The sequence below is a fragment of the Mauremys mutica genome, chromosome 2 (assembly GCF_020497125.1).
Source record: "Mauremys mutica isolate MM-2020 ecotype Southern chromosome 2, ASM2049712v1, whole genome shotgun sequence".
Lineage (NCBI taxonomy): Eukaryota > Metazoa > Chordata > Testudines > Geoemydidae > Mauremys > Mauremys mutica.
In genome coordinates this window covers 216,476,365-216,499,362 of record NC_059073.1, presented here as the reverse complement: position 1 = coordinate 216,499,362, position 22,998 = coordinate 216,476,365, and the positions used below count along the sequence as shown (strand labels likewise).

The following is a 22,998-nucleotide window of genomic DNA, read 5'->3' as shown; positions in this document are numbered from 1 at the left end:
TTCGACTCCAGTGTTTGTGGAAAGGAGGTGGGGGGATACAGATCGTCCATGCAAGGAATCTGCACCAACTGCATTTCCCAGCACCCCAGGAGCTCCCTGCATCACAAGGCAGAGAGCTTTTCTGCTAGAGATGGTGGTTCCAAAACAAAGCAGATTCACTGGGTAATGTTCCCTGTGAGAGTGGCTGCAACTAGTGTACAGGTGATGTAGCTTTTAGTCTGTAGTAGTTGCTGCAAAGTGGTTCATAACCAATCTATGATCTGGGCAGAGGATTCCATCTCCCATATGCTTCCTCTAGAGTGTAGTCCATTTACTCCCAACTGTGTAGTGGGTCCAGGATTTGGACATATGGGGAGATTGTCATAGTAAGTGTGCAGCCACAGCCCTTACAAAGCAGACATTGATTAATACAGGAATAAGCTAGAAACAAAACAAGTTGGCTTCCATCTGTTGTGGGACCAGAGACTGCACCCTTGCTGGGACTTTCAGTACAGCACAGAGACATCTAGTGGCCAAATAACATACCTACAAGTAAATATCATGACACAGAAGTTAGTACTTCCATAGACAAGTCACTCAGGGTACATCTACACTACGGGACTATTCCGAATTTGCATAAACCGGTTTTGTAAAACAGATTTTATAAAATCGAGTGCGCGCGGCCACACTAAACACATTAAATCGGTGGTGTGCGTCCATGGTCCGAGGCTAGCGTCGATTTCTGAAGCGTTGCACTGTGGGTAGCTATCCCGTAGCTATCCCATAGTTCCCGCAGCCTTCCCCCGCCCCTTGGCATTTCCGGGTTGAGATCCCAGTGCCTGATGGGGCAAAAATCATTGTCGCGGGTGGTTCTGGGTAAATGTCATCAGTCACTCCTTCCTCTGGGAAAGCAACAGCAGGCAAGCATTTCACGCCTTTTTTTTTCCCTGGATTGCCCTGGCAGATGCCATAGCATGGCAATCATGGAGCCTGTTTTTTTGCTTTTGTGACTGTCATCGTATGTGTACTAGATGCCGCTCACAGAGGCGATTCAGGAGCGCTACACAGCAGCATGCTTTTGCTTTTGCATGACAGCAGAGATGGTTATCAGCCATACTGCACCATCTACCAATCCATAAATTGGTAATAAGATGATCATGGCTACCAGTCCTTTTGCACTGTTCCATTTGCTGCTGTCATAAGTGCCCCTGGCTGCTCTTAGCCAGGGGCGCAAAAGCCAGAATTGGGAATGACTCCCTGAGTCAATCCCTCCTTTTTGGTATCTAAAAATAGAATCAGTCCTGCCTAGAATATGGGCAAGTGTACTAGAGAACCACTGTATCAGAGAACCAGAGAGCACAGCTGCTCTGTGTCAGATCCTGCAGAAATTAATGAGCTGTATGCTATTCACAGGGGGTGCTCCTGCAACAACCCCTCCTGTTCATTTCATTCTTCCCCCAGCCTTCATGGGCTACCGTAGCATTGTCCCCCCACTTGTGTGATGAAGTAATAAAGAATGCAGGAATAAGACACAGTGACTTGTTAGTGAAGGCAGCGTCCAGCTGCTATGATAGTCCAGACAGGACAGTAAGGAGTGCATCCCTCTGCTAGTTCAGGGGCACTTGAATCTTTTCTTTACACATGAAGGGTGGGGGCTGATGGAGCTCAGCCCCCTGTTGCTATGACGATGATGGATATCAGCCATACTGCACCATCTACCAGGAAAAATTAGGACCAGGCGACCTTGATCGACCTGTCCCAAGCAAGTTGGTATGGTTACCAGTCCTTTTGCACTGCCCCATGTGCCAATAGGCTGATGATGAGGACGGGTAGCAGTCCTATTGTACCATCAGCCACCCATGGCGGGGTGGGAGGAAGGATGTTGTTGTTGAGTGCTGCACCATCCCGTCTAATAGCAGCATTCAGTAAAGATAGGGTGACATGTAAAAGAGTCAAGACAGGATTGTTTTCCCTTTCACTTCTGGGGGTGGGTGGGGGGGGTGCGTAAATTGCCTAGCTATGCCCTGACCCACCGCGGACACTGTTTTTGACCCTAGAAGCATTTGGAGCTCAGCCAAGAATGCAAATGCTTTTCAGAGACTGCAGGAACTGTGGGATAGCTTGAGTCCTCCAGTCCATGAGCGTCCATTTGATTCTTTGGCTTTCCGTTACGCTTGCCACGCAGCAGTGCGTTGAGTCCCTGCTATGGCGTCTGTCTGGAGATATTTAAAAAATGATTTTTGAATTTCGTCTTCTGTAAACGAAGCGCTGATAGAACAGTTTTGCCTGCCCCTTACAGCGATCACGTCCGCATCGTCCATGCTGGAGCTCTTGCTTTATATTGATTTTTAACTGCATCACCACCCGTGGTGATCGGAGCTCCACGCTGGGCAAACAGGAAATATTCAAAAGTTCGCGGGGCTTTTCCTGTCTACCTGGCCACTGCATCCGAGCTCAGATTGCTGTCCAGAGCGGTCAGTGGTGCACTGTGGGATACCGCCCGGAGGCCAATACCGTCGATCAGCGGCCACACTAACCCTAATCCGATATGGTAATACCGATACTAGCGCTACTCCTCTCGTTAAGGAGGAGTACAGAAACCGGTTTAAAGAGCCATTAAAATCGATATAAGGTGCCTCCTAGTGTGGACGGTTGTGGCGTTAAATCGGTTTTACGCTCCTAAAACCGGTTTAAACGCGTAGTGTAGACCAGGCTTCAGCAACAAGTTGTTATGGACTCACAGGACTCATGGTCTCTCGGCTCCGAACGGTCCCTGGGAGGAACCCCCTTCAGTGCGACAGTCCTTTTCAGGAGTCCACTGTTTCTCGGGGGTTAAGCTGTAGGCTCCACTGCCTCCTGGGACCACACCTCTCTGAGCCTTCAGCACGCCTGTCTCTCGCTGTGGGCCCCCTCAGGGAGTCCACTCGCTCTGGATCCCCGATTCCACATTCAGAGGGAATAATGCAACCCTGATCTTCTCTAGACTGCAGTGACTCTCAGACAGCGTAAAACGGAGGAGTCTACTGAGCGTCTGTAAAAAGCATAAGAGGCCCTCAGGGCTCTCGGGTCTAACATCCCTCAGCAAACTACATCTAGGTCTCATGTCACAATGGCATGCAGAGAGCCATTTCATTGTACAGCTACCACTCTAAATCCTTATTCTCATTTAGCTGTTTTTTATTTGTTTAAATATTATGTTTTAATAGCTATACACAAGGGGCACATAAAAACACCCGTAAAACATGGACTCTTAGGAGTTTCTTTATATTAAACCTGAAATTCAGAGAAATATGTAGTTGGAAGGAACAGTGGTAGCATTTTAAGCTGCCTTTCATCATTGCAGAGAGCCTGAGGTGCAATAATAGTCCATTACATTATAAGGCAATGTCCAAATCTTGGCAGGCCAACAGGTTCTCTCTAGGGCCAAAGGGCTCTTCAGGGTTTGCTCTCTAGTAAAAGCACAGCAATTGCTGATTCCATATGAGAAAAGATTAATAAGACTGGGACTTTTCAGCTTGGAAAAGAGACGCTAAGAGGTGATATGATTGATGTCTCTAAAATCATGACTGGTGTAGAGAAAGTAGATAAGGAAGTGTTGTTTACTACTTCTCATAACACAAGAACTATGGGGCACCAAATAAAGTTAATAGGCAGCAGGTTGAAAACAAATAAAAGGAAATATTTCTTCACACAATGCACAGTCAACCTGTGGAACTCCTTGCCAGAGGATGTTGTGAAGGCCAAGACCATAACAGGGTTCAAAAAAGAACTAGATAAATTCATGGAGGATAGGTCCAGCAATGGCTATTAGCCAGGATGGGCAGGAATGGTGTCCCTAGGCTCTGTTTGCCAGAAGCTGGGAATGAGCAAGAGGGGATGGATCACTTGATGATTACCTGTTCTGTTCATTCCCTCTGGGGCACCTGACACGGGCCACTGTCGGAAGACAGGCTACTGAGCTAGATGGACCTTTGGTCTGATCCAGTGGGGCCGTTCTTATGCTTTATGTTGCACAGGCACCTGATTAAGTGCCTGATTGAAAGTGTACCCCTTTAAATTGAAATGTATCAACACAGCCTAGCTCCAGTGTGTTTAAATGGAAATGAAAAAGATTCTAAATGAACTACACGTGAAGTGCATTTATCCAAATGACTCTGGGGATGACTGATGCCTTTGGACATTGGGATTAAGGGAAATTATATTTTAGCTGTAGTTTCACAGTGAAATTTCATTCAGTCACTGACCATCATGACAGACTGTGGTGGGAGTCGAAGTTCTGTATACAGGTGAAGTGGAAATGTTTGATATTCACTCAAATAACCAAAAGTCCTGATTATCTGAATCAGTGGTGTGTCCCCCATGCTCATTCAGGTAATTAGGATTTTCAGTTCCCAAGGGTGGGGGGAGGGAGACAGGGAGTAGTTGCAGGAGACAGGAGCCTACTTAGTACTCCTTGAGTGAGGGGAGCTGGGAAGAAGATGGGGGCAGTACAGGTCCAGGGAAGCAGGATATGAAGCCCCCCCCAGAGCCTGTCTTGTCCCTGCCTCCTCCTGCCTGTGCCCAGCTCCTGCTCCCAGCTGGGGGCTCTGCTGCAAGATTGGCCCCGTGACTCATCTCTGACTCTGGGTCTACCCTTTGCTCCTGGGAGCGCCGACCCCCGTGCTCCCATGCTCAGCCCTGGCTGCCGTGTGCCTGTGCTGAGCCGTCTCTGAGCGCAAATCAGCATGGGGATGCTGCAGCTGGACTGGGCAGCGGCTGGAGCTGCAGCTGGACTGGGCAGCGGCTGGAGCTGCTGGGAGCTGGCTGTCCAGGGCAGAGCTGCAGCCAGGTAGTGGGGGCGTCCTTACAGTAGAGCTCCCAGCAGGGAGCAGGAGGGAACAGCTGATGCCCAGTGGGCCAGCAGGAAGGCCCTCATGGGCCAGATCTGGGCCCCAGGCAGGCCACCGATTGAAGAACACTGCAGTATTTCCTGATGACCCTCATCAAGGGTTAGGGCCCCATTGTACTAGGCACGGTCCCTACCCCAGAGAGGCTGCAATGTAGCAGTTAGAAAGTACGGGACAGGCGAATAAACTGACAAATGGGAGGGGCAGAGAGAGAAGGAAAAACTAACAGTAGATCCAGGGCCAATGGGAGCTGCGGAGTCGGCGCTCAAGGTGGGGGCAGCGAGTGGAGCTTCCCTGAACCGCTTCTGCGCCGAGTGACTGCGGGGACATGCTGGCCACTTCCAGGAGCTGTGTGGAGCCATGGCAGGCAGGGAGCCTGACTTAGTCCTGCTGGGCCACCGACTGGACTATTATGCTGACCAGAGCTGCCAGGGTCCCCTTTCAACTGGGTGTTCCAGTCAAAAACCAGATGCCTGGCAACCCTAAACCAGGCACATTTGCATAATTCAGCGTGGTCTCAGTAACAGCTGGCTGCCAGCCTAATCAGTCCCAGTTGGCAATGGTTTGTAGGCTTGTGTCTTTTAAAAATAGGTTTCAAGGAGGAATCTCAGTGAGAATAAGGTGATGGCTTGTGAATGTTGTCAGAAGGTTCTTCCCCAGCATGTGGGGTGGCATGGGAAAAAGCAGGAAGGTGCTTCTGTGACAAGCAGATAAATGGATGCTCAAGGGTGTCACTGGCAGAGCAAAGGTGAAGGTCAGGGCCATAATAAGAAACTAGATTTGAAAGGTAAGGTGCTGCTGATTCAGTGGAGGAGGGGAATCCAGTGGAGGAGTACAAAGGGGAAATGATCTCATCAAAATCACCTTGGAAACATTTTAAATAGCTATGAAGCAGGAAGGTTGGAGGCATCAGTGCCACACAGGTGAGATTGCAATAATTAATGTCTGATTTTATGGTATAGTGGGGCGGTCACTGCGCTCCGGTTCAGAAAGGGTTAAAAGCTAGCCCTTGGCGAGGGCTGGGGCTGGGAGCCAATCAGGAAAAGGCTGAGAGGCCGCCAGTCAGGGCCAGTCTGAGCTCTATAAAAGGGCTGCAGCCTTGGAGAGAGATGGATCTGGTGGCTGGATAGTGAAAAGGGTACCTTGGACAGCGCAGTGCTGGGGAAGGGCAGAAGGAGTTGCTGGGGGAGCGCCAGCCTGGCAATCCCCCAGGCAGAGGCCTTGCTGTTGGGGCCGGAGGAGGTATTAGGGCTGTGGGGAGGCAGCCAGGGAAGGAAGAGGCAGCAGGTCCAACCCCCTGGCTGATGATGAGTGGCCACTTCAGACTACAGTTTGCCCCTGAGGGAAGGGGCTAGATGAACACTGGCAGTGGGTCATTGAGGTGAGGTGAGCTTAGGGGATTGGGGTTCCCCGGGGAAGGGAGCATCCCGCGTGTGTGGGCACTGCTGAGGGGCAGTACCCAGGAGAAGGGGCACTATGGACTGGGAGGGACGCAGTGCCTGAATTACAGTGGAGGAGCTTGATAATGGTAAGACAAAAAGTGACAGCAGGAGGTGCTCCAACGCTGCGATGAGCTAATTCCCGAGGTAAGCAGCAGGAGGTGCTGCAGCGGTGAGTGTATGTCGTGTTACACATGGATAAAGAAGAACACAATGTATCCTTTACCATTTTCCTTTTTCTTTATCTATATCGCTTTAGGTTCTTATAACAGCATATTGGGATTAGACTACATCTTTCCCAACTCTGTAAATTTCCTTATACTAGTGCATTATGCAGTCATGTTCCAGGGTTCTTGTGATACTTGATATATGAGATTTTTATTTTATTTTTTCCAGAATTAAAGCTTGGAACATTCATTCATAATATGAAGATGCTGCTGACTTTGTTCCTCTTCCTTATTGGGAGTCAAACTTCAGTAACTCAGACACCTGGTATTTCAGTATCCTTCGTATTCTGTTGTATTGTGTGATTTTTTTTTCTTTTAAATACAATATTTAGTCCCCAGTTTTCCCAATAAAAATTGAGGTGAAGCCTGAGACTCTTGAGTCAGGATCTCTAGACTTTGTATAATAGACTGAAACTGTGTTCGGATAATGGAGATGGACATTAAATTTACATATTAGGTTGATCAGTGCTATCATAAACCTTGACAGATTTATATAGATTAAAGCCAAATTCAGAGGTGAAAATGCAGATAGCATATAAATGAAGCCTACACATGGAATTTAGTTATTTTCAGGTGGCTACCTGGGATTTAATTACTCAGCATGTGCAAAAGGAGGATCTAGTCCTGAACCACACTCAGATGGGTTCTGTTGGGGTCACTGGGATTCTACATGTAAATTCTGCAGAACTGGGTGCTTGGTATAAATCCCAGGCAGAGCGAGAGCTAAATTGTGGCATTGCATGTGTTGTAAGTTAGGGCAGAATTTGGCTGTGGAGGGGACCAGATCAATGTGACAGATAGGGTAGGCGTGTTGCACAATTTAGGAAAGCTGTCAGTAGGAAAGTTGCTCAGGAGGAAAGTGAGGCCCAATACTGCAAGGTGATCTGAGAAAAACTGAGGGCTTTCAACTCCTATTGCCTTCGATGGAGGTTAAGGATGATTAGCAACTTGCTGGAGGCAATCAGCACTTGTGACAGGCAGAACTAAGCATAGAGGAATCAAGGCAGAAAGAAAAAGCAACTTTTGCCACTTTGTGGCATACAACACAATGAGACTCTGAAGAGGGTCACACACTTAGTCCACAGTTGCCATAGGATTCCATATGGGAGTGAATATACATTCTCAGGAATGTGACAGATGTCCTCTACTGTGGTGTAGGTGTAAATTAAAGTAGGAGGAAGGGTGCTTTATTTTAACCCTTCTGCTAGTCACTTAAGGCTGTCTGGATCACTGACATACCCTTGCCATCTACTGTGTTAAGGTAAAATAAGACTGTGCCAGTGAAGAGTACAGGGATGACAGGAGAAGGTGACATTTCCCCCCATCCAAACTGGAGTAAGCATGTAAAACAGCAGCTCCTCTTCTCTCACCCCAATACCTTGACTCCTCCATAAGAGGTAGTCATAAGTAGTTGTCTCAGCTCTTCTTAGCTACTAGCACTGGGAGTTGGGGCCAAAGGATAAGGATCTGCTTACATGTGGATTTCGGGCTCCACCTCCATCCCAGCCCTCTGCAGTAGACTTAGTATGGAGATTCTTTTTGCAGTGCACAATTCCTTGTAATTCCTGAGCCTAAGTGGTTCAGGAGACTTTGCATGGGTCCTCCACACTAAGGGTGAACTACACTGTGCCATGTGCTGAACTGAATGTTAGAAAAAATAAATCAGAGTGCATTGTTTGTGACTATGTGCCTGTAGTCACCACCCCATGTGAAAGAAGTTAGCACTTAAGAGATATTTCTCTAACTCAAAACACTAGATAATGTGTGTCCCATTCAGTAGAAATACCAAAAAAAATTAAACCTCAAAAAAGAAGCAGGCATCCAATCCTGAGAAGTGCTGAATAGCTACATCTCCTGGGAAGTCCTAGATACAGATGCTGAGCACCTGTAACTTCCTATCTTTATATTTCATGATAATAAAATAAGCTTAAAATATAAAAGAGAATTCTTGGGCTTAGAAGGATATTTTTCAACTTTTGGACATTTTGTTTCTGGAAATCTCTGGATACATTCTTGGGTGAAGCATTGCTTTTATCATCAGAGTATTGTAGAGATAAAGGATAAGAAATATGTAATAACATTTAATTTTCTGATTTTTGCAGCCCCTACATCTGCAGATATTGTCCTTTTGGTTGACAGCTCTAATAGCCTGGGAAATAAGACGTTCCCCTTTATGAAGTCTTTTATTATCAAAATGATCAGTCATTTAACAGCGACTCCTAACCAATACCGTATCGCACTTGCCCAGTACAGTGACGATTTGCACGTTGAATTTCAGCTGGACACCTATAAAGCAAAGAACCCAATGCTGAACCATGTCAAAAAGAACGTTGTATTCAAGGGTGGTTCAGTAAAAACTGGCAATGCCCTTCGAAAAGTTCACAAAACCTATTTCAAAGGACCAACTAGTGGAAGAGACAAAGAACGAATTTTGGTAGTCTTGACTTCAGGGGAATCAAAGGATGCTGTAGGAGAGCCTGCCAGGATCTTGAAAAGTGATGGGGTAAAAATCATAGCTCTGGGGATTCAGGATGTTTCTCCTCAAGAACTGCAGTCAATGGCTACACCTCAATTTTCGTATACATTTCGCACAGTGAGGGATCTCAGTATGTCTTCTCAAAACATGACCAAGATCATTGAGGATGTTATTCAAACAGATATTAATGACATAATACCAACAGTTAAAACTACAAGTGTTCCTGGGAGAGAAGGTAAGAATGCAAGGCTATGAAAAAATTGTGATCATATTGCTTGGAAGAAATAATTCAGTGTTGGACAGAAAGATACCTTGAACATTTGGGATAAATTTTCAAAATATTAAATGACATACTTATTTTAAAATAAGGAAGAGAACAGACATGTCCATGACCAGGTACATGTGTATACAGAGAGACATGTAACACTGACATTTTGAAAATCAGTGCCTATCTGCTCATGACTTTATGCATGACTAACTCATGACTCCACAAAAGGGGATGGAGAGTGGGTGGAGTGAAGCTGTAACTATTCTTGCATATATGGTAACTTTCAAGAGAAAATAACTCTTGTTGTTTTATGCCCTGAAACAACTAATTAATGGGCATTTTCCTTTGGGCTTCCTCTGACATGGCTGGCATTGACCATTGCTGGAGACAGGATGCCGGAGTTAGGTGGACGGCTAATTTGATTCAGTATAGCAATTCCTCTGTTTCTAGATAAATTTGAATGAGGGAAACTATTTTAGAAGACTGTTCCATGGATTGGCCAAGAAATAGACAATTAATATTGTGTTATTTTCCTCTCTCTTCCCACTGCAGTTTGTAAGAGTGATTCCGTTGCTGATGTTGTGTTCATAGTAGATGAGGGTGTTTCAAAACCAAAATCTGAAGATATTAAAAATTTCCTGCAAGATACAGTCTCCTTTCTTGATGTGAAGAAGAATTGTACAAAGATTGGCCTAGTGACATATAGCAGTGAGCCACATGTGTTAGCTTTACTGAGTGAAGAAACAAACAAAACTGCTATTCTGCAGAAAATACAGGGCTTTTCTCCGAGGGAAGGGAAGGCCAACACTGGTGCTGCCATTAAGGCTACAAGGAAAAACATCTTCAGTGTAAAATATGGAAGCAGAAAGGCCCAAGGGATAGAGCAAATAGCAATTCTGGTCACCCACAGACCCTCTGAAGACAATGTAAGTGAGGCAGCTCGTGATCTTCGGAGAGCTGGCGTGACTGTATTCACCATAGGCATTGAAAATGCTAACAACGCCCAGTTAACCCAGATAGCATCATATCCTCCACAGCTATATGTTACTAAGCTGACAGAATTTTCTGACCTGCCAAAACAAGCCAGAACTTTACAAAAGAAACTCTTGAATCAAATTCAGGACAAGCAGTATGTCCAGTCTGAAAGAAGAAAACTACTTAAAACAGGTAAACCTTTCCCAGTACTGGTATTTATCTTTTCTCTATGTGGAAGATTCAGGGATGGTCCTGAATCAAAACCTGGATCCAAACCTCCCTGAACTTTTGATCTAGTTCCAAACTTTAGCCTTTGAGGAAGTGCAGTTCTGTAGCTGAATCTGAATCCAAACTGTAGCTCAGAGCTATCTTTTTAACATATTGACTGGTTCATGTTATTTTATTGAATTCATGCAAAGATCCTGCATCACGGTCTCCTAGTGGAGCAATTTATGTCTTTATGGAGTCCTCTTGGTGTCAGTGGGACTTTGCATAGCTGTAAACGAGGGTCCATGATAGCAGATCTCAGTGTAGGATTGGTGCCTAAATTTTATTTTCATTGGGTTAGCAAGGCAGGCTGGTGGTTTTTTGTTTTTTGTTTTCCTTAAGTAAATAGCTTTTTAAAAAAAACCAAAACAACAGCATCATCAATATGCATAAATGTTCAGTCTGCATTTCTGGTGTCTGCAGGCATGGTTGTGGACAGGATATTTTTATAGTGCAAGCAAACACAGCCTGGACAAGCAAGGTTTTACAGCTCCAACCCCACAGAGTTTTGTCATCACACTGGTTGAAAAACAGAGACTGCGAGCCTGGGGGTTCCCTTCATCCCCTCCCCACCCATGAAGAAGATAATTACAGATGCCTCTGAATGGGGTTAGAGAGCTCACTTGGATAAACATGTGGCTCAAGGCTCTTGGACCCAGGAAGAATCCAAACTAAACATCAACCTCCTGACACTGTGGGCAGAAGGGCCGCCCAGAGGATTCCGGGGGCCTGGGGTCTTCGGCGGCAGGGGGCCCCTGCTGCGGCGATAATTTGGCAGCGGGGGGTCCTTCCATTCCGGGACCCGCCGCCGAAGTGCCCCAAAGACCCGCGGCGGGGGCCCCCCACTGCTGAATTACCGCTGAAGCAGGACCCGCAGCCGAAGTGCAGCCGGATCTTCGGCGGTAATTCGGCGGCGGGTCCCGGAATGGAAGGGCCCCCCACCGCCGAATTACTGCTGAAGACCTGGCTGCACTTCGGCGGCGGGTCCCGCTTTGGCGAAGCGGAAGGACGCCCCGCTGGCAAAGACCGGGAGCGGAAGAAGCTCCGAGGGCCTGGGACCCACGAGAGTTTTCCAGGGCCCCTAGAGCGAGTGTAGGACCCCGCTCCAGGGCCCCCGAAAAACTCTCGTGGAGGGGCAAATTGCCCCACTTGCCCCCTCCTCTGGGTGGCCCTGGTGGGCAGTGCATGAAGCCTGAAATAGATTCCTGCCACTCATCTGTATCCTGCATGTCCAAGTCGCATCTAACATGACTACAGTACACTATATCAAAAAAACAGGAATAGGGAGATCCACCCTCCTTTACAAAGAAGCAGTCGGTCTCTGCAGTTGTTGGCCAGAAGAGTAGGTGAGCTTGGGACCCTTAAGGTGGACCCTCCTACACAGTCCTCCATAAGGATAAGGTTTCTTTGAGGTTACACCCTATATTAATTCAAAATGTTACCTCTGAATACCATTTAAATCAGGTAATATAACTAGCTATTTTCCACCCAAAATATTATGCCACCAAAAAAGACAGGGAGCACCATTCTCTGGATGTTTGTTGAGCCTGAGCATTCTACCTGCAGATGACAGATCCCTTCAGGGAATCTCCTAATCTAGTTATTTCCTTTGCTTCCCATTGCATACATCTGAGATTTTCTAAATGGATTTCAAGTTGCATCAAGCTGTCAGTTGATGGTGACCCCTCGCACACAAAGTGTATAGGTTACATCAGTGGCTCTGCTTCATGGAGATCTGTAGAGTGACAACATGGAGCTCTATGCCATTTTACTAGGCATTATGTCCTAGAATGAGTTTCATAGAATATCAGGGTTGGAAGGGACCTCAGGAGGTCATCTAGTCTAACCCCCTGCTCAAAGCAGGACCAATCCCAACTAAATCATCCCAGCCAGAGCGTTGTCAAACCCGGCCTTAAAAACCTCTAAGGAAAGAGATTCCACCACCTCCCTAGGTAACCCATTCCAGTGCTTCACCACCCTCCTAGAGAAAAAGTTTTTCCTAATATCCAACCTAAACCTCCCCCATTGCAACTTGAGACCATTACTCCTTGTTCTGTCATCAGGTACCACTGAGAACAGTCTAGATCCATCCTCTTGGGAACCCCCTTTCAGGTAGTTGAAAACAGCTATCAAATCTCCCCTCATTCTTCTCTTCTGCAGACTAAACAATCCCAGTTCCCACAGCCTCTCCTCATAAGTCATGTGCTCCAGCCCCCTAATCATTTTTGTTGCCCTCCACTGGACTCTTTCCAATTTTTCCACATCCTTCTTGTAGTCTGGGGCCCAAAACTGGACACAGTACTCCAGATGAGGCCTCACCAATGCCGAATAGAGGGGAATGATCACATCCCTCAGTCTCCTGGCAATACTCCTATTTATACAGCCCAAATGCTGTTAACCTTCTTGGCAATAAGGGCACACTGTTGACTCATATCCAGCTTCTCATCCACTGTAACCCCTAGGTCCTTTTCTGCAGAATTGCTGCCTAGCCATTCAATCCCTAGTCTGTAGCAGTGCATAGGATTCTTCCGTCCTAAGTGCAGGACTCTGCACTTGTCCTTGTTGAACCTCATCAGGTTTCTTTTGGCCCAATCCTCTAATTTGTCTAGGTCCCTCTGTATTCTATCCCTACCCTCCAGCGTATCTACCACTCCTCCAAGTTTAGTGTCATCTGCAAACTTGCTGAGGGTGCAGTCCACGCCATCCTCCAGATCATTAATGAAGATATTGAACAAAACTGGCCCTACGACCAACCCTTGGGGCACTCTGCTTGATACCAGATGCCAACTAGACATGGAGCCATTGATCACTACCCATTGAGCCCAACAATCTAGCCAGCTTTCTATCCACCTTATAGTCCATTCATCCATCCCATACTTCTTTAACTTGCTGGCAAGAATACTGTGGGAGACCATATCAAAAGCTTTGCTAAAGTCAAGGAATAACATATCCACTGCTTTCCCCTCATCCACAGACCCAGTTATCTCATTATAGACGGCAAGTACGTTAGTCAGGCATGACTTGCCGTTGGTGAATCCATGCTGACTGTTCCTGATCACTTTCCTCTCCTCTAAGTGCTTCAGAATTGATTCCTTGAGGACCTGCTACATGATTTTTCCAGGGACTGAGGTGAGGCTGACTAGTCTGTAGTTCCCCAGATCCTCCTCCTTCCCTTTTTAAAAGATGGGCACTACATTGGCCTTTTTCCAGTCATCTGGGACCTCCCCCAATCACCATGAATTTTCAAAGATAATGGCCAGTGGCTCTGCAATCACCTCTGCCAACTCCTTTAGCACCCTCGGATGCAGTGCATCCGGCCCCATGGACTTGTGCTCGTCCAGTTTTTCTAAATAGTCCCGAACCACTTCTTTCTCCACAGAGGGCTGGTTACCTCCTCGCCATTCTGTGCTGCCCAGTGCAGCAGTCTGGGAGCTGACCTTGTTTGTGAAGACAGAGGCAAAAAAAGCATTGAGTACATTAGCTTTTTCCACATCCTCTGTCACTAGGTTGCCTCCCTCATTCAGTAAGGGTCCGACACTTTCCTTGATTTTCTTCTTGTTGCTAACATACCTGAAGAAACCCTTCTTGTTACTCTTAACATCTCTTGCTAGCTGCAATTCCAAGTGTGATTTGGCCTTCCTGATTTCACTTCTGTATGCCTGAGCAATATTTTTATACTCCTCCCTGGTCATTTGTCCAATCTTCCACTTCTTGTAAGCTTCTTTTTTTGTGTTTATTATCAGCAAGGATTTCACTTTTAAGCCAAGCTGGTCACCTGCCATATTTACTATTCTTCCTATACATCGGGATGGTTTGTTCCTGCAACCTCACTAAGGATTCTTTAAAATACAGCCAGCTCTCCTGGACTCCTTTGCCTGTCAGCAGATGTATCCTTTCATTGAGTACTGCTTGTGAGCCACTTTGAATGGAATACACCTAGGGACTGTCATTTGAAGAAATTCTGGTTACTTACCTTACAGTAACTGATGTTCTTCAAGATGCGTGGTCCCAGTCTGTTTTCCACTTCCCAGCCTCCTTCCATTCTGCTTCTGATCCTTTCCTTGGGTTATTCATGGTAGAAAAGGAACTGGAGAGGTGGTCAGTCCATGTGGTCCCTTATGCCCTCGACTTGGAGCACAAGGAGGTGATGGGCAGAGATGTGGACTAAGAGACACTGCTGTCAAAAAATCTTCTGGTCTTAGGCATGTGGAGTGCATGCACACCTCGAGTGGTGTACAGATTGGTATCAAATAACCTGAACTCCAGTTATCATAAGATAAATAACCAGCATTTCTCAGACATTGTTACTTTACATTGAGGTTACAGCCACTTTGCACCATAATAACCTCACTCTCTGGCAGATTTTCTGCCACTGTGGAACTCCACCTGGGTTTGTGTCATTGTATAAATACTGGTTGAATCTGGGCCATAATTACATGTCTTTATGCTTTGGTGCTTCTCTCAGTGTTTCTCTCTTTACATTTTGTTCTCGCACTAATGCTGTATACACTTTCTTTTTCCATGTAGGATGTGTGGACACAGAGGAAGCTGATATTTATGTGCTCATTGATGGCTCAACAAGCATTCATCCTGTTGACTTCGGAGACATCAAAAATTTTTTGAAGGAAGTGATTAAGATGTTTAACATAGGGCGGGATAAAGTTCGCTTTGGAGCTGTGCAGTTCTCACATAACAGAAGACTGGAGTTTGAACTTGATGAATACAGCAAAAGAGATGATTTAGAGATGGCCATTGACAACATTAGGCAAATATATGGGAATACCTATATTGGAGAAGCTTTGACTTTCATGCAGCCACGGCTTAAAAAGGCAAGAGAGCAGAGAGCTGGCAGGGTGCCTTGTCACCTCATTGTCCTAACAGATGGGGAGTCACATGACAGTGTGAAGGAGCCTGCTGAGAGACTGAGGAGTGAGATGGTCAATATTTATGCCATTGGTGTAAAAGATGCAAATAAAGCACAGCTCCTTGAGATTGCAGGGTCAAAGAGCAGGACTTTCTTTGTGCAAGAGTTTGACTCCTTGAAAAACATAAAAAATGAAATTGTTCAAGGGATCTGTTCTGGAGAAGGTAAGGGAAATTTTGATTTTTGCCCTTTGAACTCAGAGTGCTAATTGAACACGGAGCCTCCTCTTGTATAACAAACAATTTCAAGTTTAAAACATGATAAGCATATTACTCCAGCCTGAATAACTGAAATGTACAAATATACTTTGGGTACATGTTGAACTGAGATGGCTGTCTGCAAGCCAATTATAAATAATGCAATTTTCTTTCTTAAATCTATTATCTGTATGTTCAACATATACTTTAAAAAAGCAAAGGTATTTTTATTCAGTTTCAATCAGAGCATCAAAGCACTGCTTTTCCTTCCTTCCTTTTTTCCACCTCAGCTTTGTAACAAATAAGGTGGCTTTTCAATTGAAGAGGGTAGACCTACGTCAAGTAGTGTGTTTCCAACTTGTCATGTTGTGTTGCTATTGTCCCAGTGTACATACCTATGTCATGAATTGTTCAGGTGGCCACAGAGCACTACCCCTACCATCAGGCTGCAGGGTGGCATTTAAGATCATTGTCTCTGTAAGACCGTGATGCTCAGTAGCCTTCAACCCCCGTTCCTCCCCCCACATACACACACAAAGAGGAAAACAAATGCAAGCTACATTCTCTAGCAGTGAGCTATGTCAAGTTGGTGTTTGTGATTCATAGGTACATTATTAGAATGCTAGTGTCCTATGCTTATACACAGCTGTAAACCCCTGAATCTTTTGTGCCTCTATTGATTTGTGAACCACTGAATCTTTTTCTGTTCGGAACTACTGGAAGTGGCTCAGACAACCAAGCACAAGCTATATCTCTCCTGTGTGTGTAAATGAATGTGCCTAGCAAACCTCTCCTTAGCAACCCTACTAAACTTATAGCAGTGCTGTCCAGTATCATGCAACTCGTGTGGCACTCACACAAGCAGCATCCCCCTCATACCTGCACTCAGCCCATCCAGATCTTCATGCCCCCAATTAGGCTGCAGGGACAGCTCTGCAGTTGATTCTCCTGGAAGCTGCTGTAACACTCGGGTGACTTCTCTGCCTCACTTCTAGCTGCTCTCCAGTAGATTCAAATGCATAGCAGCAACTGGAGGAGGGGGCAGTAACAGCATGTGAGAGAGGGCCCAATACTGGCCCCAGGCTCCCCGACCCAGCTATTCTCCAGACAGCACCCACCCATCCATCCACCTACCTCACTATTCCCCCATTTACCCAGCACAGCCGGAAATCTTAGCATCTACCATCTATTCCCTGTTAAGTCTATTAATTTATTTTTAATGTACAGCCTGGGTTATACTAATATAAATATGTTTTCTTCTGTAGCCTGCAAAGAAATGACAGCTGACATCATGTTTCTAGTGGACAGTTCTGGAAGCATAGGACAAGAGAACTTTTTGAAAATGAAAAACTTTATGAGAGAACTGGTCAACAAATCTGACATCAGCGCAGACCGAGTGCAGGTTGGGGTCGTCCAGTTCAGTGGCACAAACAAGGAAGAATTCCAGCTTGACCAATACTCTTCAAAAACTGACATTTTCAGTGCTATTGATGGAATGTCTCTTATAGGGGAAAATACACTAACAGGAAGTGCATTGATATTTGTGGCTGATTATTTCAAGCCTCCCAAAGGTGCACGTCCAGCTGTCAAAAAATTTCTTATCCTGATTACAGATGGGGAAGCGCAGGATGAAGTAAAAAGTCCAGCTATAGCCCTACGTGATCAAGGTGTTGTTATCTACTCTGTTGGGGTGTTTAATGCAAATAAACCTCAGTTGGAAGAGATTAGTGGGAAGCCTGAGCTGGTATTTTACGTCGAGGAGTTTGCTATTCTGAAGCACATAGAAGATGAGATCATCTTTGGAATATGCAGGCCTCATGAAGGTAAGTAAGTACTGCAGTTTTCAATAACTCATGTCAGTCTGTCTCTCTGCAGGAATTTTGCTCTGTCCAGATAGCTGAGTACTGTAATAAAGTAAATAAACAGGCGTGCTTTCTCCTTGCAATGCCATCTTCTCTTGGAGATGCCTACAGGGATGAGAAGTGTGCGAGAAAAATGAAGGTAGAATTTGGCTCATGGTACCAGGAGGCCTGTCCTACTAGCTTTCAAAGATGTTATATTATCTCAAACAAATAATATAAAGTTCATAATATTTTAAAAGTACAATATGCATGCTAATGGGTGTAAGAAAAGACTAAATCTGATTCTCACTTATACTAAGGCTCCTTTGTGGTGGTCTGGCAGTGTAAAACATCCTGGGGTCTGATTCTTGTTTATACTAATGGCCTAGTTCTTCCCTCATTTACAAGGGTGCAACTTCTATTGAAGTCATAGAAATTGTACACATGTAAATGAGGACAGAAATGGGCCCTATAGGTTATATTTACCTGCTAGACTTTAGTAGTACTCATTTACACAGGAACCCTGAATGGCCTAGAAGATACATAGGTGCGTGCACACACACACACGTGCATGCGCGCACACATACACACCACACTCTCACACACAGGGTCTGGCCCCTATCCGTGTTGCCAGCATTACAGCACCGGAAACTAATTTTGTTGGAACCGTATTTACAAGTTTGAGTTTGGGTTCCAGATGTCATTCAAACCCAATGTAGCCAAGGCTTTTAAGAAAATGTGTTGACAGAAGCATTTAAATAGGTCAAAAGTGGCATAAACCTGTGAAAATGGTAGTGAGTACCACATGCTACTCATTTTGCGAGGGCCCAGTCCAGGACTGTGGTAAATGAAGTCTCACAGGAATTAAGGACCATCACAAACCTCACCACCTTCCACTCCAAGAGCAAAGTGTTTTCCTTTGACCTTGCCTTCTCTAACATAAATATATGGGGAGTGGAGGTGACATCCAAAACAACTCACTAAACACACTTTTGCCCTTGGAGAGAAGATGAGAGGAAAAAACGCACACTGCTTAATACATGGCTGGAAGGCACACCGGTATATTAAGGTGATGATTGCAGTATGAGAACCTATATAGAATAAAATTGCACAGATGGTTATCATTCTAACACTTTCCTACAGAGGCTGCTATCCAAACCTTGCACAGCTTGCTGATGCACAAGAACCTGAAAAATGGAATAGTCCAGGGCCAGGTTATGCCTGGCCCCATACATGGTTGTACAATGGGGCTGGGGAGAGCACAAGGAGTCTCTCTCCTCTTTGCACATTGCATGTTCCATTTCAGGGGCTTACGGGACTGAGATCTGGGTCTCTCTTGCACTCATTTATTCAATTGCAGAAAACACATTTTTGCTGTTGCAAAGTGAGAACAGATCCAAACCTGCTACTGTTTTATGCCCTAAAGGGTAAATATTTAGTTCCATGTTTAGGAGCTACAATGTTCTCCTTACTAAACTGTGAATCAGGTATTGACTTCCCATCTCCTTGTTATAAATGTTGATCTTTAGTTTAGGAGGAGTTTTAATGGGTTTCACAAAAGTCACGTTCACCCCTTTTTGGTCACTGCAACCTAGGGCCTTGGGGGCTGTGCAGGGATGGCAGGGCTTCAGTCTCCAAATTGAACATCTTTCTTACACAAAGAAAAACAATTGCAATAGATCCAAAGCACAAAATAAATTCTGCTATCAGTGATGCCTGGTGGGACTCCATGCATTTAAGTGAGGTTGTATAGATGCAAATGGCAGCAGAATTTGGCTCATTTCCATTAGTAAGCAGTACATAAAACTGTGTGTGTGATGACTCTGTAGAACATAGAAATTTGACTTAACTCCAGATATGAAAATCTCAAAATATGTTTTTGGGGAAAACAAAAGCTTTTAATTGGTGCTTGTATTCTATTAGAATACAAATTCATAGATTTGTTTTTCTTTAAGGCCAGAGGAGGCCATTATGATCATCTAGCCTGATTCCATTCTCTTGTGTTACTATTCATTTCTTTCCCCCCGTCCCTCTGGATTTTACATTAAGTTGAAACTATATCAGTTATTTTAGGATTAGTGGTTAGGGTCTTCTGTTATAGACTGATTGATTTCCCCAAAACATGCTTAACATAGGCTGTTCAGTTTTATTATTGCCTCCAAAAAGTGATCTAAATTCACAAGCTTTGCTTCAATACAAAGGGGCTAGTAAGAAAGATTCAATAAGAGTCTGTAATTATTTACCTGTTTGGGTTTTTTTGTTTTGTCATTTGTTCTTTTACAGAATGCAAAAGGATAGAAAGATTAGATGTTGTGTTTGTGATAGATGGATCTGGGAGCATAAGTACTGAACAATACCAGACCATGAAAGAGTTCATGATTGCCTTGGTGAAAAAATCTGATGTCGCTCCAGATAGAGTTCAGTTTGGAGCTGTAAAATATTCTGATGAACCAGAAACATTTTTCTACCTTAATATGTACACAACAAAATCCAAGATTGTTGAGGCTATCCAGAACGACAGATCTAAGGGAGGTTCAACGTATACAGCCAAGGCGATTGGCTATTCGGAAGCTCTGTTTGCTCAGGAGCATGGCGGCCGCAAAAGCAAGGGAGTTCCACAGATTCTTATAGTGATAACAGACGGTGAGTCCCATGATGCAGCACAGCTCGGTGACACAGCCAAGAGATTAAGAGACAATGGAATTATTATCTATGCTGTTGGGATAGAAGGAGCAAAACCTGATGAGCTTTTGGCCATGGCTGGATCAGAAGACAAATATTACTATGTGGATACATTTGAAGGACTCAAAAACACATCTATAGCAATATCAGAAAAAATATGTGATGATTCAAAACCAGGTAAGTGTTTGTTTGTTTTACTGTTCTATACAGTTTAAACTTTCCTCCTCATTTTATTTAAAAATTGGCAAAGATGGGGAGACACAGCTCTAAAATTTCAAAACAACGTGTATGGCTTCATTTGTACATCTAACTTCCTGTGGTATTCTTTTCTCTTTAGCAAGCCAAGCTATAGGCAAACAGGAAAGTGTCTTAAAGTTTATCCTTACTTGATCCTACAACTGAGGATTTTTATTGCTTAAATGGTTGATATTATTGTTAGTCTGTGCAGGTTCAAAACTTTCATAAAGATAAAATTAGGGCACTAACCTGTCACTTTAAAGGCTTGAATTCAGGTTTCAGTTTGATTAAACTAGTTGTTGTGGGGATAGGCATTTATCTACATCAAAAGCACCATATGATTTGACCTGGTTGATGAGTTCTGCTGAGGAAATAGGTGAGAACAGGCAGATGGGGATTATTGAAAGTGGCAATCAAAATGCAGTGGCAATTGTGAGGAAACTTACACCATGCAAACTGCACAGTGGTGGGCAACCTGCACCCCATCAGGGTAATCCACTGGCGGGCCACGAGACAGTGTGCTTCCATTGACCACCCTCAGCTCCCAGTGGCCTCGTTTTGCCATTCCCAGGCAATGGGAGCTTCAGGAAGCGGTGGCCAGCACGTCTGTGCGGCCTGTGGCTTCCCTCACCTCCCATTGGCCAGGATGGTGAACCATGACCACTGGGAGCTGTGGACAGTCAATGCAACACAGTGTCTCGCAGCCTGCCAGCGAATTACCCTGACGGGCCGCAGGTTGCCCACCACTGCTCTAGTCCCATACAGTTATGCATAGGTCTACACTTCCAAACCCCTGTGCTGTATAAAAATGCACATTTGAATGATCAACTAGTCAGATTCATCCTCATTTGCAGGTCCATGCTCCTGTCTATTTGCCCACAGGCCATAGGAGGGATCACAGATATCTGCACCCCAGAGGCGTCACTTGAATCTTTGCAAAGAGACTGTAAAATGCTACTCCTACTAGTGAGGAAATCCAGTTTAGTAGCATTTTATGCCCACTTCATGCTTGTGTACCGGAGTGTGTAATGTGGAAGTCAGTGGAGAATCAGGCCCCACAATTTTGACTTTTCCTAATGTCCTTCTCTGTCCCTTGTTAAAAATCAGTACTTTAGCTGCACTTTCTAGGTTGCTGGTCTGTGCAGCTAGTTGAGAGTTGTTGCAAATAAATTGTCAAATTTGGTCCTTTTTTAGTGTCTGAAACTGTTTGCAAATAAATCCAGATTTCTGGCACACACTCCTAAATGTTCACTGAATAGCCTCTGCCATTGGAACAGGGTGGTTGCCCCATGTGCTGGATAGCCCGGGGCTCAGCCAGCCCTGATTGCAGGATGAACCACACCTGGGTTGAATCAGGAGCTGGCAGGATAAAAAGAGCAGGAAGCTTCAGGGAGGGTGGGAGAGAAAGTTGCAAATAGGTTTATAGATTACAGGAGCCTTTTTGCTCCCACTCTGTAAAGGCCCTGAGTCAGTAGGGAAAACGCTGAAGTTGGAGGAAGGTCTCTACGCAATGAGGTGTGGGAGAGACCCTGAACAAGCAGGGAGAGACTGCAAAGGCCAGCTGGGATGAAGACTCTGAGTTTGTGTTTTGTGTGTTAATCTGGAGAGACCTTGAACTGCCTGGGGCCTACAGGGCCAGTATGTGTCAGAGGACTCAATAAATGGGATGTCTTGGGGGGATTCTTGGAACCACTTCTGAACTGTGAGTTCTAAGGGGCCCTGGAAAGGGGATAACAGAACCACGGTACTCCAGAATGATCTCTGGCTGCAAGGGGTTTCCCAGGAGGCAGTAAGCAGCCCCTGTGCTACAGTGACCCTATGGGCTTTTTTTCTAACTGTTCACTTATTTTCTATTCATTATTTGCACTGTTAGCTGGCGAACATAAATCACATGTTTCTGCTCCCCGATTTTCATTTTCAGATGAGCGTTCAAATTAAAATTCGTGGCACTCCTGTGACTCCCACAGTTTTCTCACTTGTCTGGAAGCTGTCAGAATACTTTCAAACCTTGAATAACATGATTCCATGGATACCATCAGTGTGAATGTATTTATTCACAAGAATATTTACAAATTGCTGTTTGTATGTATTATTTGGCCAGTGCCCTGGGTCAGAGTGGACTGTAATCAACATCCCCTCCTGGGGCTACTGGAGTGCTATGGTCCACCAAACTTCTTTAGATCGTCAGTAGTACTGCACCTCAGAGGCAAGCACTATAGGGCTAGGTCCTGTATGGCTCCCAGGAAGCAGTCGGAGGCATACCTGTGTGAATGAATAGTTGAGTACGGCTGGGAGGAAGGTAATAAATAGGGATATACCAATCTCCTATAACTGGAAGGGACCTTGAAAGGTCATTGAGTCCAGCCCCATGCCTTCACTAGCAGGACCAATTTTTGCCCCAGATCCCTAAGTGGCCCCCTCAAGGATTGAACTCACAACCTTGGGTTTAGTAGGCCAATGCTCAAACCACTGAGCTATCCCTCCCCCAAGGAATGTCATGCATCTTGTTATTATGATGCCTTAGGCTAGATCTACACTGACAGTGGGGTGCAGAGTACATACACTGCATGCCCCTCTACCACAGGTACAAAGAGCACAAG

The 22,998-nt window shown here is 45.2% G+C and overlaps 1 protein-coding gene across 2 annotated transcripts in view; it reads left to right on the top strand.

Moving 5' to 3' along the window:
- Nucleotides 1-22,998, top strand: part of COL6A6 (collagen type VI alpha 6 chain) — a 101,863-nt gene that overhangs the window by 7,963 nt on the left and 70,902 nt on the right. For both annotated transcript variants that reach the window (XM_045004788.1, XM_045004789.1), the window contains exons 2-7: nucleotides 6,701-6,796; nucleotides 8,634-9,242; nucleotides 9,828-10,442; nucleotides 15,045-15,605; nucleotides 16,904-17,461; nucleotides 19,763-20,338. In XM_045004788.1, coding sequence (XP_044860723.1) covers nucleotides 6,701-6,796; nucleotides 8,634-9,242; nucleotides 9,828-10,442; nucleotides 15,045-15,605; nucleotides 16,904-17,461; nucleotides 19,763-20,338 — 3,015 coding nt within the window. The remainder of the gene's footprint in view (nucleotides 1-6,700; nucleotides 6,797-8,633; nucleotides 9,243-9,827; nucleotides 10,443-15,044; nucleotides 15,606-16,903; nucleotides 17,462-19,762; nucleotides 20,339-22,998) is intronic.